This window comes from Daldinia loculata, assembly GCF_022478755.1.
Source record: "Daldinia loculata strain CBS 113971 unplaced genomic scaffold F4817scaffold_36, whole genome shotgun sequence".
Lineage (NCBI taxonomy): Eukaryota > Fungi > Ascomycota > Sordariomycetes > Xylariales > Hypoxylaceae > Daldinia > Daldinia loculata.
This window is the reverse complement of record NW_026054890.1, coordinates 301,293-319,466: the sequence shown is the minus strand read 5'-3', so window position 1 is coordinate 319,466 and position 18,174 is coordinate 301,293. Positions and strand designations below refer to the sequence as shown.

Here is an 18,174-nt window from a genome sequence, read left to right as displayed (position 1 = left end):
GTAATAATCATATAAACTGTCCATCTTAATACTAGTGAGACTCAGTGTATTAAGTATAATATAAGTTAGCTGTAAGCCATACATACTTCTCAGTAACATCCACTTTATAGTTCTTTTTCTTCATATCACTCAGTCACGATTATTAATGATAGTCTACTCTACACCAAGATACTCATATACACGAGAAATATGATTTCTAAGCGTTAATTCATATTAAACAATCTTGCGCTCTTCCGAAAGCATCTCTACAAGAAGTGACCGTGAAACCCATAGATCCCTGGCTCCTAGTGTCAAAGCCCTCACGCGTGTAATAGATGATTCCTCCGTTTGCTCTCAGGACAATGAGCGTTTTCACCAATCACCCTAGTGTAGCTTTAGACCTTGAAATATTGGGCTAAGCGTCTTGGTACAGCGAGAACCGAGCCACATGTTCCAACTCAAATCTGCGGTATTCCTCTTCGTTTGGCAACTTGATTTGCCAATGGAAGGATTTTTCCTCGTCATTGTATGCCATCCTAGCTTCGACGTAAAGGGTAGCTTGTCCCACGACCTCAGAAACTTTGGTATGCTCCTAAAATACTATAAATCATGGGTTCATTTTCTTAGCAAAGGAAACTCACCTCGTCTTTCATAGATGGTAGCTGAGGAGGAGAAGAAGGGGGCTGGGTTGTGGGAGAAACATTACCACCAGCTATCGGTTTTGGCTTTTTGTTCATTCTTAACAAGCTTCGTCTCTAATATCACAATTGTCAGTGAAATCTAAGCCAATTTCTTTGAAGGAAATAAAAGGTACATATTTACATACATCACTGGAAGAATAGATAAGTAGGAATATGCTCTATTGCCGGCCTAGGTAGGTATTGTTCAAGTTGCGGTAAAGTTCTAATATTGTTGAACAAGATTGTGAACGCGTATGATCATAGAGTAGAAGAAAATTTTCCCTGCGTGGTCCGGGGTTCTTATATGACTGCAAACCCTCCTATCAGCATAGGTTCATACCTTAGCTAGGTATTCTACTCTCACGCTCAATCATTTGTTACATTTCGAATCACAAATAATATTAGTTTGTCAAATATGATTACAGGAAACTACAAGGTAAATAGCCATAAAACACAGTAGAAATAGGCATCCCTTCGTGATTGTTGATTACTGAGTTACCTCAGGTAGATAGGTGGCCACGCACAATCCGTTGGTGATTTGTATTTTTTCCCATGAGGCACCCTTTGTTCTGGATATCCCTTTCCATAAGACGACACGTTGGCTTGGTATAATATAGCAGTGACTCATATCTTTTTCTATCATTTACCTACCTAATCGCCTAGAGACCTGGATAATGACCCCCACGTCATAGAACGATACTTAAGATGTAGAGTATGTTATTTTGTAGACGACGCACAAATAAATGTTGGCAAGTTGTCGGCACTAATATCAGTTTTCCTACTAAATTCTACCGGCCCTACCTAGAGAAATTAGAAACTTGCTTGCTACGAGAGTCTAAGGTCACTCAATTCTAGTTTGATAGAAATGGTCTCTGGAATGGTTTGAAAACACTATAAGATTAAATTCTAGCATGTATTGGCACTACGACCATGGAATACACATTCGTTACAATGATTTTCAAATCCCCTTAAATCGTACGATTGCATTCTACCAAACTATGAATGAAGTATCGATAGCCTACTTCTCCTGCAGTATATCTAGGCAAACAACTGTACAAGAAGCAATCTAGATATCTCATAGGTGTCTAGGCTATTCAAGCTCCTGCTCCTTTGTTGCTCTGAAGTGTTTGGCTCATAAACGCAGTAAGTATAGCCATATACCTGTATTTCTATTAGTTAGATATATCCAAGATTTCTTCAATCATTTAGTGGGAAGATAAAGTGAACTTGATACCAACCCTGCAGAGTATGCAAACAACTCTTGTCTTTTTGGTCGGGTTACATAGCTGAGAGAGCAAGTAAAGACACACGTAGACCCAAGTTGAATGAATATGATACCCACTAGGGTTGAAGTAGTCATTTCGCCTTGGCATAGGCGATATAGGGGATAAATCGGGCATATGAGAACTATAATGAGTGTAAAGACCAGAATAACTTCTATAGCGGTGTTGAATTTGCCTTTGCTAATGAATATGGGGTCCTTCTGGTGGGTGCTCTCCTAGAAAATGTTTTAGAAACTTTGCAGGATTATTTGAGTTACGATTTTGAACGTACGTTGTGTTTGAAAATTTTCTATGCCCGAAGAGTGTTAGCTTTCAATGTGATAGATGCTTTGCCTTTCCCCTATTTGCTTCGCTCTGTGGCAGACATATTTACCTTGATCAGCTTATTAGGTTTGTAGAATATGAGCTTTGTAAGGAGCCCATCCACTCGTGCCGTGTCTTCCTGTAAGTTCAGTGATACGAGGTCCGCCTTGTACAGGTAATACTTCTTTTTCTCGTTGGCGAATGGTGCATGTACTTCGGAAAGGGCCCCCAAGTTTTTGATGTCTGTCTCGGAGGGCTCTTGCTGGAAATGAGGAGAAGACGCATAATCCATCATTATCTCTGGTTTCATACTAGTTAGGCCCTGGATTTTATGCACAGCACATCCTATTATAGCTTACTATATCTCTTCAATGTCTCTTCAATATTTCTGAGAAGGTCCATCTTTGGGGCCAACGACGGATTGTTGGCACCCTTACTATGGCTCTCTCTGTCACGTTTCTCAAGATCTTCTTCGTACCCTTGTAGCTTGTCCTGAAGATCTAGTAGCACCCTCGCATGCAAGTACCCGAATTGGCGGATGATTAAGTAGTCTCTATTCGAAGCAACTATTGCGGCAAGTCGCGGGTAGCCTCGTGAATAACTCTTAACTAGATAGGAGGGCCATTTAGTAAGTGAACCATGTGTAGAGATCTCATCAATTAACTCACTGCTCCTATTGATATAGTGTGGTATATCGGACTGTGAGTCTTCGGTGCTACTGTTGAATAAGCCACCGAGACTTTTCTTCATTATAGCATAAGCTCTATTCCTGATCTCAGAAGAGGTGATATCGCTAGGGTTTGCACCTTGAACCTGATGTTAGACCTTCCCGACTAAATAACCCAAAACAGTTCACTACCTCTTAACTATGGTGACTTTGGAGAGGCCAGGCATATGTTTCAAGAGTAGGCTTCTTATAGGACATACCGTGGTTTGAATTTGAATTGGCGGCATTGTAGGGGCCGGACTGGCTTTCAAGATGAGAAAGAGTTTGCATGATTTTAGTAAAAGTTCTGCTGAGTTGAATTGTAAGGGCGCTACGAGTATCATGTCCGTCTAAGCCTCCAGGTTTAAAATCCATATGGAGACAGGAGGTAATTTATATTCGACTGGGGGACTCACAACTCCTAAAATTGCGACTATATCACTCGGGCGAAGCCTCGAAAACTTCTCGGTACACTAAAAATGCAACTAGCCTGTGTGCAGCGAACCTCCCGATAACCTATGCTACCTACCGAGTATCTGTCGTACGAAACACCTTTGCGTATGACAAGATACCATAGGTAGTACCTTAGGTAATATCTAAAGATTGGAAGCTTCAGACATCATGGTACGAATCGTATCTAGGTAAATAAGAGTAGCGAGAGTAGGTACGTAAACTGTGTTTTCCCCCCTCCCCCCCTTCTTATTTTTATTTTTTACGATGGTGTGATGTAGTATTACGTGAAGCTAAGCTGAAACCTAACTTTGATCAATGCCGTGGCTATTACTTTTACAGATACATGTAACTCATTTTTAGTTCAAAATGTAGAAGTAAGAATTAGGTAAGGAATATTCAGATGAAGGTATGAGACAGTATTTTCTTTTCTGTGCTATTCTACGTCTGGCGAGGCTCCTATATAATATAAACAGGGTCGAAAGCTTTAAATCTATGAATTGGGGTTTACCTAGTGGTAACATTCTATGGTTTCTATACTGCTAACCTTCCTATCACGCGGGGACCTGTCCAAATCTATATTGAGCCCACGCCATACTACCTTCGTGCAATGTCCATGTCCTCTTTCCCTCATCATCACCAGCCGCACCAGCTGTTACATATACCGGCATTAAGTGGTCGAACCGCTGAGAATGATTAGCCAAGCCTTTTGTAGTTTAGGATTCTTTGAACTCACCGGATGGGCTTGTTTAGCGTCTGGCCGCTTAGCAATATCTTTCATGAGAGCACGTCGCTCATTTGGCGGGGACTCTACGGCATCTTTCAAAGCCTCATCAAAGGATACTGTATAAGGTAATGGCCTCGGGTCACCCCGAGTTGTGTACAAGTCCCTAAGATTATGCACAGACATTCCTGCGCCAATGATGACGATGTTCTCGTCACGTAGAGAGGCAACGGCTTGCCCTAGTTGATAATGCATGTCCACGTTTTGGTTGGCGTACAAGCTTACTTGAACCAAAGGAACATTAAGGGGGTTTTCTTCAGGGTGGAAAGCTTCAGAGCGTTAGTAGAGACAAGATGCGTAGAATACCAAGGGATAAGCGTGGCTGGGCAATAGAAACATACCAACATGAAATCCTGACCAAACTCCATGGTCAAGACCTCTGGTTACTCCTTTTGCCTTGATACCAGCTTTTGTTAGGAGATCAATGACCTTGGAGGCTAGTTCGGGGCTTCCCCTATTTGGATATTGTGCCTTATAGAACTCGGGCGGGAATCCATAGAAGCTAACCAGGTATATCAGCATCGGTCTCGTGAAGAACTCCAATAGGTACAAACTCACTCATAAATCAAGTCTGTGTGCTCAGCAGTGTTGACCTCGATGACATCAGGCTCAGCCTCCCAATGGCCAGAAAAGACGACGACAGCTTTGGGTTTCACTTTCTTGGTAATCTCTCTCCCGATATTTTGGAGGATTGGATAGACGGGGTGGTCCGTTTTGTATTGCACATCCGGCTATATCTCCAAGTTAGGATAATGAATTTAAGTGAAGTCAAATTCATAGAACTCACACCGCCATGGCTGAAAAAGTAAACCGGAGTTTTGTTAGTCGTCATTGGTGGTGAAGGCGAGTTTGTTGATGTTTGATATTGAGCTATGATAGAGGAAACGGGTTTCCAGATGGAAAGGGGTAATACGGCGCGAGATAATGATGATGAGAATAAGAAAGCCACGGCTACGACAAGGAGCGATACAATTAGAATTGTTCTAGTAATTAACCTAGGAGAAGCCATTGCTATGAAAAGGTAACAACTATATAACTAGAAGAAAGAACAGGAGGCCGTTGAAACCATTTGTAATTCGTCCCCCTGCCGTAGGTGCACCGAGATTCCCGGTGTAAGTCACTAAGGAGACCACTAAGGAAGCTGTATTGAGTCTATTGACCGATTCTTCAGCAATTACCAAGGATCAGTCAGCATACCGCCTAGCGTTAACTTTCAGCCGCTATGGCGCTAGGTACCGTAGTGGGCCGTTGCATTAGCTTAGGCGATACATAAGGTAATCGTCCGCATTTCTAGCCGTTTCGTTGCCCATTAATGTAGCCAATCGAGGCAGGAGTTACAAACATATTGTACCTAACACAGAGATGGCGGAAAACCGAGGGCCCCCCCTGTGGGGACCACAAGAGCCCGACTTTTAGCGAAGCTCATGCTTATGTCATCCCCTTATGTCATCCCCCCTTATGTCATCCCATCCCCTTATATCGTCTTTCCGAAATTTAGCCGCTCATCCCACAGGGTCACGTGCCACCACGCCAGACCGGGCGCGGGGGGGGGGGGGGGGGGGGGGGGGGGGGGGGGGGGGGGGGGGGGGGGGCGCCGCCCCCCCCCCCCCCCCCCCCCCCCCCCTCGCGCCTTCCCTCGCGCGGCCCGGCGGTGGCACGATGCTTTGGCTATATCTCTGGCTATGTATTATATTGTTGTTTATTTTTTGTTAAAATAAGAAAAAAAAGAATGTGTAAAATTCGAACCCGGTTTCTTATAAAATAAACTTAAGTTATATGGTGTTATCTCGAAAAGGTTTAGTTTTGCATTAAAAACATGTGACTTATATGTGCATTTAATGTGATTGGTTAAATTTTTAGCTTAAACCTAATGTATAAACCACGTTTTTTCTTTAATTTTTTTATTTTTTATTAAAAACTTTATTTTTTTATTAATTTATTAAAAGTTTTATTTTTTATTAAAAATATATATTATTTAAAATTTTTAAATTAAAATTAATTTAATATTAATTATATAATTATGTTAAAAAAATAAAGTTTACATGTAAAAAACGGTATTTAAAAATGAAAGTATTTTTAAAAAGTATTATATTATTTATATGTTATTATTTTAATAAAAATTACGTTTATATAACCAATTATTTTATAAAAATATAAATAATTAATTAAAGTTAATAAATTTTATAATTTTATTTATAAATTAATAAATTATTATAAAATAACTTTATAATTAAATAATTAATTAAATATTATTTATTAATAATATTTTAATATTAACAACTTTTTTTTTTAACAAATAAAATTATCGTTAATTTTTTTAATTTAATTATATTTTATATTTATATATATATATTTTTTTTTTTTAACTTATTTTTATAATTATATTATTAAAATATTTATATTAATAAAAGTTTATAAACTTTTATTTAAAAAAGTTTTTATTATTACGTTAATAAAGTTATTTTTATTATATATTTAACAAATTTTACAAATTTTTTAACGTTTATATAATTATTATAACGTTATAATATTTATTATTAAACGTTTTTTTTTTATTATATTTAATTTAATAAAACATTTATATAATAAAAATAAATTTATATAAATTATAATAAAAATTTTAAATAAGTTTAATTTTTTAAAAATAATTATAAACGTAGTATTTATAATAATAATTATATTTATTTTATTAATTATAACGTATATTTTATTTATTAATATATTATATATAATATGTTTATATTTTATTAAATTTTAATAAATTATATTATTTATAATTATAAAAAATTTATTATTAAAGATTTTATTTATTAAAGTAATTATATATTTTAATTATAATATAAAATTTTAATTATTTATAAATAATATATTAATAAAAATATATAATTTAATAGTTTTTAAATTTAAAAGTAAATATTATAAATTTTATTTTATATTATTTAATTATTATTAAAAACAATAATTTAATTTATTAATTTATTTATTATTAAATTTTTAATATTAAGCTATTTTTAATAAATTAAAAGTTATTTTAAATTAATAAATAATGGTTATATAAACGTTTTTAATATATTATTTTATATATTATTACGTTGTATTTACGTAATTATAATTAATTAATATAATTTTTTTAACTTTATTTTTATAACGTAAATAAAAGTTATTATTATTATTTAACGTTAAAATATAATTATTAAAAATTAATAGGTTATTTATAATTAAATAGTTTTTTAATTTAATAATAAAATTAATTTTTATTAATTTAACTTTTTTAAAATTATTAAAAATTTGTTGCAATCAAAATGGCAACGCTACCGATTACAAACATGTAACCAAGGCTTATATGTTCGATACACCCTTTAAGTAATCATTATTTTTAAGTAATAAAAATTACTTAAATCGCAACATTTTAACGTTTTTAAAGCTTTATAACATTGGCTCATTTTAGCCCTTAATTTTCTAGCCGTTAATCTTGTAAAAAATATATTGTTAACTATTAGCTAAGCGTATTTCTACCTATAACGTAATAACTTTAATTAGTTTTAATCTCGGAACTTAAGCTTTTAGTTTATCTAACGCGGTATTATACGATGCTTTTAATTCGATTCGAACCCGCGCTTTACTGCCAGTACTAGTCTAGCTCTAAGGCTCGATCGGGTTTAGGATTAGCGCAAGGTTATATTTGAGATATGCAGGGAATGCGGTGCGATACCGCTGCGCTAAAGGGCTCATAACTGTCGCAATCAAAATGGCGACGCCGCCGATTGCAAACATGCAACTAGGGCTTATATATTCGACAAAATTTTATTAAATAAATTTAATATATTATTTATTTATATTATTATAAAGTTAAATTGGTTTTTATTTATTATTATTAATAAATATAAATTATATATAAACATTATTATTTTTAATTTATTTATATAATAATATATATACGTAATTTATTAATAAATTTTAATTTTTAATATTTTATAAAAAAGTTTAATTATTATTATTATTATATTTATAAAATATTAATATATTATTATTTAAAATAATTTTATTAATATTATATGTGTTAATTTTATTTTAAATTATATATAAATTTATAAAATATTTTATATTTATATAATTATTTTGTTTTTTAATAATATAAATATTATAATAATAAAAATTTATTAATTAATATATTAAATTATTGGTAATTAAGTTAATATATATTTTTTTTTTAAATTATTATAGTTTTAAATAATTAAGTATAATTTTTTATAAAAATTATTTATAATTAATTTTTTAATCTTTTATATAATATATAAATTATAAATATAATGGTTATCGTATTTAATTACGTTATATTTTTTAAATAAAAAGATTTTTTTATTTATTAAAACCTTTATTTTAATTTTATTAAAGGTTTTAAATAATTATTTTAATATAATAATTTTATTTTTTTAATATAATTTAATAATAAATATTTTATATTTTTTTTTATATAATATTATATAAATAATATTAAAATTAATAATTTTAAGTTTATTTTTATTATTAAAAAACTTATTGCATTTTTTAATAAATATTATTAATTATAAAAGTTTATAAATTTTATTATTTATTTTATTATTATTATTAAAATTTAATTATATAATAAATTTTTTATTTAATATAATTATTAATTTATTATAATAATAAAGTTATACGGTTATAATTTAAAAGTTTATAAGTTTGTTATTAATTTTAATAATATATATATTATTATTTTAAACGAATAGTTTATAAAGTTTATTTTAATTATTTTTTTTTATTATATTTTAATTTTTAATTAAAGTAATAATTTAAATGTTAATAATGTATTTAAATTATTATATATAATTAAAGTGTTATTAATTTATTATATAATTTTTAGTTTATATATTTTTATTATTATTTTTATAATAATTATTTTATGTATTTTTAATAAAGGTATATTTAAAAAATTATTTATTATTTATAAATAAATGTTAAATATTAATAAAATAAATATTAAATTATTAAAGTTTATTATATTATTAATAACTTTTATAATTATTTATAAAATGTGTTTAAGTTTAATATTAAAGTAATTTATTATTATAATTTTATAAATTTATTATAATAATATATAATATTATTTTAATTTGTTAATTAAGTTATAAATTTTTATAAAGATTTTTTTTAAAGTAATATTTAATAATGTTAAATTTGTTTTAAATTTATTAAATGTAAAATTTTTACCGGTATTATAAATTAATTTATTAAAAAGTTTTAAATAAATGTTTATTTATATTTTTTTTAATATATATTAAATATTTTTAACGGTTATATTTTTTAAAAATTTTGTTATTTAAAAAAAAATAACTTTATTAATTGCGTATAATATAAATTTAATGTTTATATATATTATATTAATTATTATTAAATAATTAAAATTAATATTATTTTTAACGGTAAATTTAAATTTATTAAATGTTTTATTATATAATTAATATTAATAGTAATATTTTATTATTTTTTTAATTAAATTTTTGTTAAAATTATTATATTTAATGCGTTTAAAAATATTATATAATTGCGTTATTATTAAATAATTAAATTGTTTATATATTTAACGTAATTTATTTTTTATTAAATAGTTATAAATTATTATTATATTATAATTGTTAAATAAAAATTAAAAGTATTTTTATTTATATATTATAAAATATTATTTATTTTAATATATTAAAATATTATTAACGTTATTTAAATAAATATTAAAGCGGTTTATATTTTTAATATATATTAAAAAAAGTATATTTAAAAATATTATATAAAATTTTATAATATTAAAAAAGGTTAATACGTGTATTATTTTTAAGTTAAATAATTAAAGATTATTATTAAAAAATATAATATATTAATTTATTGTTATAATGTTTAATTTAATATATAAATATGTTATTTATAACGTTTTTAATTGTGGTTTTTTTTTGGAAAAAATATTTGCGGCGTTTATATTAAATATTTGTCGCACGGGGTGGATAGCCGTGGTTGTGGCACAGCCACCACAACGGCTATAGGGAGCTGTGGCGTTAGCCACAGCTATTATGTAATCAACTAACTATATAAAGGTTGCGTTATGCGCAACCATACCTTAAACAACTTAAACCTTTACATACCACTTACAGTTACCATATGCTATTTGTGACAACACCATAACCTTTAACAATATTATATTTTAAAAAATAAAAGTGTATTAGTTTTTTAATAAAAATATGGTATTTTTTATTAATATTATAATTATTAAATCGTTTATAATTAATTTATTAAAAATATTAAATTTTATTATAATGTAAAAAATAATTTAATTAATTAAGATATTAATTATTTTTTTATTGTTTATAACGTTATAAAAAGTTATAAATTATAATATATATTTTTTATTTATATTTTTAATATTATTATTAAATTAATTAATATTATTTTTAATATTAAAGTTTTTAAAATTAATTTTTTTATAATTAGTTAAAAATTAATTATAATTTTTGTTAATATTATTAGTTTAATTATTAATTAAATAATGTAATTATTTATTATATTTTTTTTAACGTTTTTTTTAAAAGTGGTAAATAAATTAACATTTTTATTTATTATATATAAAGTATTTTTTTGTTATAATATTTTATTATATAAATTGGTGTGATTAATATAAAGGTTTATTATTTTTATATTTTTTATTTATTAAATATTAATTATTATTATTTTATAACGAAAATATATTATTAAGTAATTAATAATGTATATAAATATTTGTTACGTTTTATAAATTTAAATATAAAGTGTTAAAAATGTAATTAAATTTAATAATAATTATTTTAAAAGTAAAATAATTTTATATAATAATTAATAAATTATATATTAAATATATTTTATTATAATAATTATAAAATAAATTGTTATAAACGTTTTAACGTTTTAAAATAAGTATTTTTAAATATTTCGATAAAAATTTATTAAAATTTATAATTTATATAATAAAAATATTTATATTAAATTATTTTAATATATATATTTATTTTTTTTTAATAGTTTAAAAAAATGTTTTTATATGGTAAATTATTTTGTTAAATAAATATTGTTATTAATTATTTGCGGTTAATTTTATATAATAATATTTTAACGTTTTTTTTTTAATATAATAAAATAAATGGTATTTTAATTTTTAAAGAGTAATTTAACGGCGTTATATAAATTGTTAAATATTTATAATTTTTTGTTGAAATTATTGTATTTTTTACTATTATATTTTTATTTATTATTATAATATAATTTTAAAAATGTAATTAAAGTTTTAAACGTTAATAAATTTATTAAAAAATATTAATAAAATAAAGTATAATTAAATTTATTATTTTATTAATATTTGGTTTTATTTTATATGTTATTAAATAAAGTTATTAAATAATATAAAGTAATAATATAATTTATAAAAGATTTTTTAAAAATTATATATTATAATTATTTAAAATAAGTTTATAATTTTATAAATGTAAATATTTAAATAAATTTAATTATTTATAAAAGTATTTTAAATTTAATGTTAATTTTTAAATTTTTTTTTTTTATTTTATTTTATAATTATTATAAAAAGGTAAAAAATAAGATTTATAATAACGATAATTTATAATATTAATAAATTATTATTAATTTTAATAATAGAAAAATTTATTATTATTTAAATTTTTTAATAAATATTAAATTATTTATATTATAAAAGGTTATTAATATTTTTATTAAATTTTAAACGTTTTTGTTAAAAAGTTAAGGTTAAATTAACGTTATAAAAATTTATATATATAATAATAACGTACGTATTAAATTTATAAAAAATAATAATATTATAAATTTTAAAAAATTTATAATTTTTTATTAATAAATAATAATTAATAAATTTAAAATAGTTAAATATTTAACTTTAAAAATTATTTTTATAGGTTTTTTATAAATGTTTATTATATAAAATATTTTTATAATATTAAAAAATTTTAATAAATATAAATAAAAAAATGTTTTTAATATTTAAAATATTTGTTAAAAATGTTAAAAGATTTATATAATAATTTTTATATTTAATTTTAATATATTTAAAAAAGGTTTTAATTATTTTAAATAATTATATAAATGGTATAAAATGTATAAAAATAAAAAATTAAAAAATATAAAAAAACGGTAATAAAATTATTAAAAAAAAAGTTTTTTTATACGTAATAAATATAAATTATTATTTTATAATATTTAACATATATTAAATTTAAAAACTATCTATTATTTATTATTATTAAATAATTTTAAAATGGTTTAATTTATTTTAAAATAAACATATTTTAACCTTTTTTATTTTAAATATTTTAAAATAAATATATTTATTTTTTATTAAAATTTTTTATTATTTATAATTATTTGGTTAATTATTAATTAATATTAGAAAAATAAGGTTTATATGTAAAAAACAATATTTAAAAATAAAAATATTTTTAAAAAGTATTATATTATTTATATATTATTATTTTAATAAAAATTACATTTATATAATTGATTATTTTATAAAAATATAAATAATTAATTAAAATTAATAAATTTTACAATTTTATTTATAAATTAATAAATCGTTATAAAATAACCTTGCAATTAAATAATTAATTAAATATTATTTATTAATAATATTTTAATAAATTAAAACTTTAATTTTATATTTTAATTTATTATAATGTTTAAAATTTATAAATTAAAAAACATTAATAAATGTATAAACAAATTATTTAATTAAAAAATATCTTTAATTTAATTTATTATAATAACTTTTTTAAAAGTCGGGTAAATTTTTTTAAAAGTTAAATATAACTTTAATTACCATTATTTTATTAAGTTAAACCTGTTTTTTAATGCGTAACGGGAAAAAATAACAATTAAAAATGCGAATTTAATTATGCGTATAGCGTATTATACCGCATAATGTCATATAATGGCGTATAATAAAATTATTATACGTATAACGGAAATATTTTTTCGTTTATCCGGCGTATTAATATTAAAAAAATATTAATTTAATATATATTTAAAAAAATATATATATGTATTTACCGCGTTAATATTAAAATAAAATTAACTTAACGTTAAACGATTTATTACGATCGTAAATTTAAAAAATTAAAGTTAAAACATAATTATTTTTTATAATATTAATAAAACGCTTGTTTTATAAAAAATTAACTTTAATCGATTAATATAAATTAATTAAATTTAAAGTTATTATTTATAAATATTTTAAATAAAATTATAATTAATTTTAATTAAAATAAATGGTGGTGTTATTATTTAAATTTACGTTGTTAAAAATTTTGGCCAAGTTTTTTGCATTATGTGCAAATTGTATGGCATTATGCGCATAATAACGTATAATGCCATTATACGGCATAATAGATCTATTATGCGCATAATGGGCATGCCTAATGACAACTACAACTAGAATCAACCATCACGTAAGTTTAACTCATTACCTCCGGCCTCCATCCCGACCTGCTTAGCTCATTTTCCATCTAGCGGATGCTCACCTTCCCTATCGCGAATACATTAATCCTTTCGTTCATAGTATTATTGTTGTTCCTCTTAACGGCCACATTCGCCAGAACGAATTCCGATCCCACTATGGCGATGCGCCGAGCTCCACCGCTGTTATTCCCGGCTGCCGCCAAGCACACAGCTACTGTCATTTTCATCCACGGATTGGGTGATACCGGGTACGGATGGGCATCGGCAGTAGAGAACTGGAGACGGAGGCAGAGATTGGATGAGGTCAAATTCATCCTGCCCCATGCCCCGCGCATCCCAGTTACAGCTGTAAGTTACTCTCACTAGAGGTTGAGATGTGTTGGTGGGACTCACCCTAACTGGACAGTCGGGCGGAATGTCTATGCCTGGGTGGTACGATATTGTAAGTGGCCTTCTTACTCCTTATATGTCCGCTGTCGTGTCTAATGATTATCCAAGTTTGCACTCACTGGCAAAATAGACGATATCAAAAGGCATCAAGATGAGAATGGTATCATGCAGAGTAGAGAGTACTTTCACGGGCTGATCCAAGCTGAGATCGACTCTGGGATACTCCCTAACCGCATCGTACTTGGTGGCTTCTCACAAGGCGCCGCCATGTCCCTCTTTACTGGCTTGACGGCTAAGTTCAAGTTAGCTGGCATAGTCTCGCTTTCGGGCTACCTACCCCTAGAATCAAAGCTTGACGATCTTCTCAAAGAGAACGATCACAACCATCAAACACCAATCTTAATGTGCCATGGAGATGAGGATGGAGTCGTACCGACGAACTTGGGCAAGATGTCTTACGAATCACTGAAGAACCGTGGTTTCGATGTGACAATGAAAATATATCCGTGAGCGGCTCCTTTTTTTATTCTTCCTTGCGACTATGCTCTTGCATTTGACATTTAGCTAATCGAAAATAGGGGATTGCCTCATTCAGCCTGCATAGAGGAACTTGATGAGGTTGAGTCTTTCCTGAAGGCTCGTCTCCCACCTCAAGACAACAAGAAGACGGAACTCTAAATTCGATAGGACTGGGGAAGTGGATATTCAATGCGATAGAGATATATTAGAGCAAGAGAGACTATTATGACGCTAATTCTACAAGGTGGTTCGTATGATGTGCAAGTCTAGATGGTGTTCGTTGCGGATTGGACGATAGAGACGATTTGCAGTGCAAATCAGAATGGTTGGAGGCCATAGTATGATTATAAATATGATTGGACGTGCGGCGGACTTTCTTTACTAGGTACTTAGACGCCAGGCTCGAGATACATGTATAGTCTGCAGGTTATGGATGGATGTCTTAGAATTCTTAAGTTCATCTGACACGCCGAACCTCATTAGAGTTCTCGGTCAAATTTACAAAATTGATCATAAAGCTTCAATATATTAAATATAATTAGGATCGTATTAAGAATATCTATGTAGACCCAAGTAACCATTGAGAAATTACCTAGTGAGATAGTGGGTGGGATATCAGGTGCACGGAGGTATAGACATTTGCATTGTTGGGAAGTCTATAGGGGCAGAGGGGGTCTTGATAGGGGGGAATGGTGCCTTATCTTATCGTATAGTTGGAGGTAGTGGAGTCGGAATCACAAGATGGCGGCATAACGGCGTAAGCTTAACTGGGGGCAGCAAAGATACATCATACCTTACCTTCTTACCTTACCTAACCCAAGCTTTTATTTAACATTTATTTAACAAAATTCCAAAACAAGATTCATTCTTCCATCGGGTATTCAACTTTGTCTCTGGATTATTCTGTACATCTTGTGGCCTCCGTCCTCAACAATTCTCCTAAATTTTCCTACTTATTTAACTGTTTATAGGTAGACTACCTTAGGTACATATATATGAGGTAGCTACACTGCTGTTGGATTATGTCGTCTCTTCCGCGATTAGCCCGATAATTAATCATTAGGTATTATTATCTACTGCTACTCTAGCCCGAATCCACACCAGCCGTTGCTACGCTATCGGATCGTGTAAGCCTAGGTAGGATTACTACATATCCAGGTAGACACGGCAGAAGTAAACAAGCCCCCGCCAACCAAAACCATTATACCGATATTAAAAGGAGAGGAGGCTCTCTGGGCGAAAACAACAATGCCGTCAGCAGCACGAGCACCAACATCTGGTAGGCCGCCGTCGCCATCTCCCTCTCAAATCCCTCTTCCCGCGTCGCCAACATACTCGTATGCCTCCACAGCCAATCCGCTCTCTCAATATAACCTACCACTTCCGCCTCCGCCCCGTCCAGCCCACGCCGTCCTCTCTAAAAACGACCTCGAGCAATCGCAACTAGCATACTCGGACTTGTTAGCTACAGCCAAATCGTACCGGATCGCCCTCGCATCCCTCTCTACTGCTGCCTCCGCATTCGGTTCCGCCCTCGAGTCCTGCGCGAGGCTAAAAGAAGCCCGAGCCGATACCCTCGGCCCCCCAAGCGGTACTAGCCTAACCAATAGTTTTACCACAAAGGGATCATGCACCGCTGAGCTATTACTAAGTGCAAGTGGCGTGCACCACTTAATCGCAAACCATCAGCAGATCTTAAGTGAGACAGTATACAAGTCATTCGAGGTACCGCTACTACACGAGTTAGATCAGTGGCGGCGTAATATCGAGGACGAGGATGAGACGTACAAACGCGAAGTTGCCGCGCGCAGCCGCGAGATCCGCCGCCTCGAGAAGGAAGGGTTGAAGCTGCACCGCCAGAGTCGCCGTCGAGATGTGGCCAAGTTCCGCGAGCACCTGGTTACCCTAACTAGTAAACTCGACGACCTAACAGGATTGCATGCAGACCACGCCCGTACCCTACTACGCGACTCACAGGAGGCTTCGGCTAAGATTCTCGATGCAAGCTGTTCGCTCGTACGTGCCGAGGTCGACATTTTCGAGGGCTTGGCGCGGAAAGGGTGGACAGGCGGTGGGCTTGAGGATTTGCTAGAGAAGGGCCAGGACTTGTTTGCGAGCGACGAGGATGGGCTGCCGGGGGCCGCAACGGCGGCGGGAGTCACAATTATGGCGGCCAACAGTGCCGTCGGAGAAGGAGGGGCGAAGCTGTTTAGTATACTCCCGCCCAAGAGCATCCTAGCGAACGACGCGGCCTCGACTTCCGTCTCGGATTCGGTACTAACAGCACGTGCGGGTGGGCGCGCCGATAGCTTAGTAGTCGATCCGGAGGAAGACCAGTTTCAAAGCTTAACGGGGGCCGTGGAACAACCGCAAGACCGCAGGAGAGATAGAGAAGACACGGAGAGCATATTCTCAGAGTCCAACATGAGCCGGGGGTTAAGGCCGTTCAGTCCACAGCCTATCCGCCGGCGAACTACGGACGTGGTCATGGATCCGGAGGAGCTATTATTTGGCGGCGGCGGCGGCGGCGGCGAGGAAGAAATTAACAACGACCTCGTATCGGATGTAGACGACGATGACGGGTATGACGCTGCGACAGTTAGAGGCGCTAGTAATTCCCCGGGCCGGATGCTAGAAATGGAACTAGGAGAAGGAGATTTAGGTCTGCAAGATGACGAGGACCCTGCGTTCCAATGGAGAGACGACGAAACACGGCAGAGACAAATCAGTAGTAGCAGTGACCCTGTTTCGTTACCTTCCCCGCCGCCAACGGGGAAGAATGAGGTAGACGATAGAGAGATAGATAGGCAGTTTGCTTGATTATAGTTACATCGCACAAAGTGCACATACATACCCCTCATGCTGGTATGGGGAGGGGAGGGGTGCTACACGAGGATGAGAAGGCGGAAAGGTGCCTAACCTATAGGATAGGATGGTTCTAACGGCGGTTACGGCGGCGAAATATTGATTGATTGAGTACTGTATTAAATTTCACGGCACACGAATAGATGAGCGGAGTCATATCTTCGACATTAGAATGGCATCTCCCGCTTTGTATCTTCGCTTCCTGGCTCTTATTGCATTAGTACAGCCGGCATTCGGTCTACGTCTCAAGTATTACATGCACGTAGATAGTTCCACAGCTGTACGTGTATAACATTACACATTACACATTACACTTAGCCAATATTCATACGAAAGAGAGCAAACACAATATGACTTGGAATCCATTATTGTTCCCATTGGTCTCGAGTAACCCTATGTAATTCATCGTACACAGAAAAAAAAGCAAACTCCTCGTGGTAACAACTATGCGCAGTATGCCGCTAACCCAGCCCCATGCCCCTATCCACGTGCAGCTCGTCTATAGTAATAATAACGAGATCAAGCATAGCAAAGCTCCTTATTCTTCACTTTACCATATGTCTTTAGGCATTTTATCGTAGGGCTTTCCGAATGTGATCCTCAACTCCAGGGGGCGTATTACCAAAACCCGCTTTGCCCTCATGTCCCTACTCTTCATAACATTACGAAATATAAAAAAATTGATGATGT

The 18,174-nt window shown here is 30.6% G+C and overlaps 4 protein-coding genes across 4 annotated transcripts; 2 read left to right on the top strand and 2 right to left on the bottom strand.

Moving 5' to 3' along the window:
- Positions 1–2,282: 2,282 nt before the first annotated feature.
- On the bottom strand, positions 2,283–3,326 carry F4817DRAFT_366408 (uncharacterized protein; the record flags this gene model as incomplete). The annotated part of the gene is made up of 4 exons (XM_049306981.1): positions 2,283–2,545; positions 2,605–2,853; positions 2,914–3,051; positions 3,173–3,326. 4 exons carry the CDS (start codon positions 3,324–3,326, stop codon positions 2,283–2,285), a joined length of 804 nt encoding a protein of 267 aa, XP_049157591.1.
- A 489-nt stretch (positions 3,327–3,815) lies between these two features.
- On the bottom strand, positions 3,816–5,537 carry F4817DRAFT_164292 (LigB-domain-containing protein). The gene is made up of 5 exons (XM_049298136.1): positions 4,973–5,537; positions 4,744–4,916; positions 4,527–4,687; positions 4,138–4,454; positions 3,816–4,087 (listed from the first exon to the last, which is right to left on the bottom strand). The coding sequence occupies exons 1-5, from the start codon at positions 5,192–5,194 to the stop codon at positions 3,956–3,958; spliced, it is 1,005 nt and encodes a 334-aa protein (XP_049157590.1). The 5' UTR covers positions 5,195–5,537; the 3' UTR covers positions 3,816–3,955.
- Positions 5,538–13,615: 8,078 nt separating this feature from the next.
- F4817DRAFT_342481 (Phospholipase/carboxylesterase) lies at positions 13,616–15,240 on the top strand. The gene is made up of 4 exons (XM_049303912.1): positions 13,616–14,058; positions 14,117–14,152; positions 14,209–14,606; positions 14,679–15,240. The coding sequence occupies exons 1-4, from the start codon at positions 13,765–13,767 to the stop codon at positions 14,776–14,778; spliced, it is 828 nt and encodes a 275-aa protein (XP_049157589.1). The 5' UTR covers positions 13,616–13,764; the 3' UTR covers positions 14,779–15,240.
- A 627-nt stretch (positions 15,241–15,867) lies between these two features.
- On the top strand, positions 15,868–17,439 carry F4817DRAFT_359812 (uncharacterized protein; the record flags this gene model as incomplete). Its single annotated transcript, XM_049306207.1, has 2 exons — positions 15,868–17,201; positions 17,319–17,439. 2 exons carry the CDS (start codon positions 15,868–15,870, stop codon positions 17,437–17,439), a joined length of 1,455 nt encoding a protein of 484 aa, XP_049157588.1.
- Between the last annotated feature and the right edge of the window lie 735 nt (positions 17,440–18,174).

What these genes read in the sequence shown, in the direction of transcription:
- F4817DRAFT_164292 (XM_049298136.1), bottom strand. Translation starts at nt 5,194, where the DNA reads ATGGCTTCTCCTAGGTTAATTACTAGAACAATTCTAATTGTATCGCTC. An exon ending in ACTTTTTCAGCCATGGCGGT is followed by an intron (nt 4,917 to 4,972) that starts GTGAGTTCTATG and finishes TTGGAGATATAG; the next exon opens with CCGGATGTGCAATACAAAAC. An exon ending in CACACAGACTTGATTTATGA is followed by an intron (nt 4,688 to 4,743) that starts GTGAGTTTGTAC and finishes ATACCTGGTTAG; the next exon opens with CTTCTATGGATTCCCGCCCG.
- F4817DRAFT_342481 (XM_049303912.1), top strand. Translation starts at nt 13,765, where the DNA reads ATGCTCACCTTCCCTATCGCGAATACATTAATCCTTTCGTTCATAGTA. An exon ending in CGCGCATCCCAGTTACAGCT is followed by an intron (nt 14,059 to 14,116) that starts GTAAGTTACTCT and finishes CTAACTGGACAG; the next exon opens with TCGGGCGGAATGTCTATGCC. An exon ending in GTGACAATGAAAATATATCC is followed by an intron (nt 14,607 to 14,678) that starts GTGAGCGGCTCC and finishes AATCGAAAATAG; the next exon opens with GGGATTGCCTCATTCAGCCT.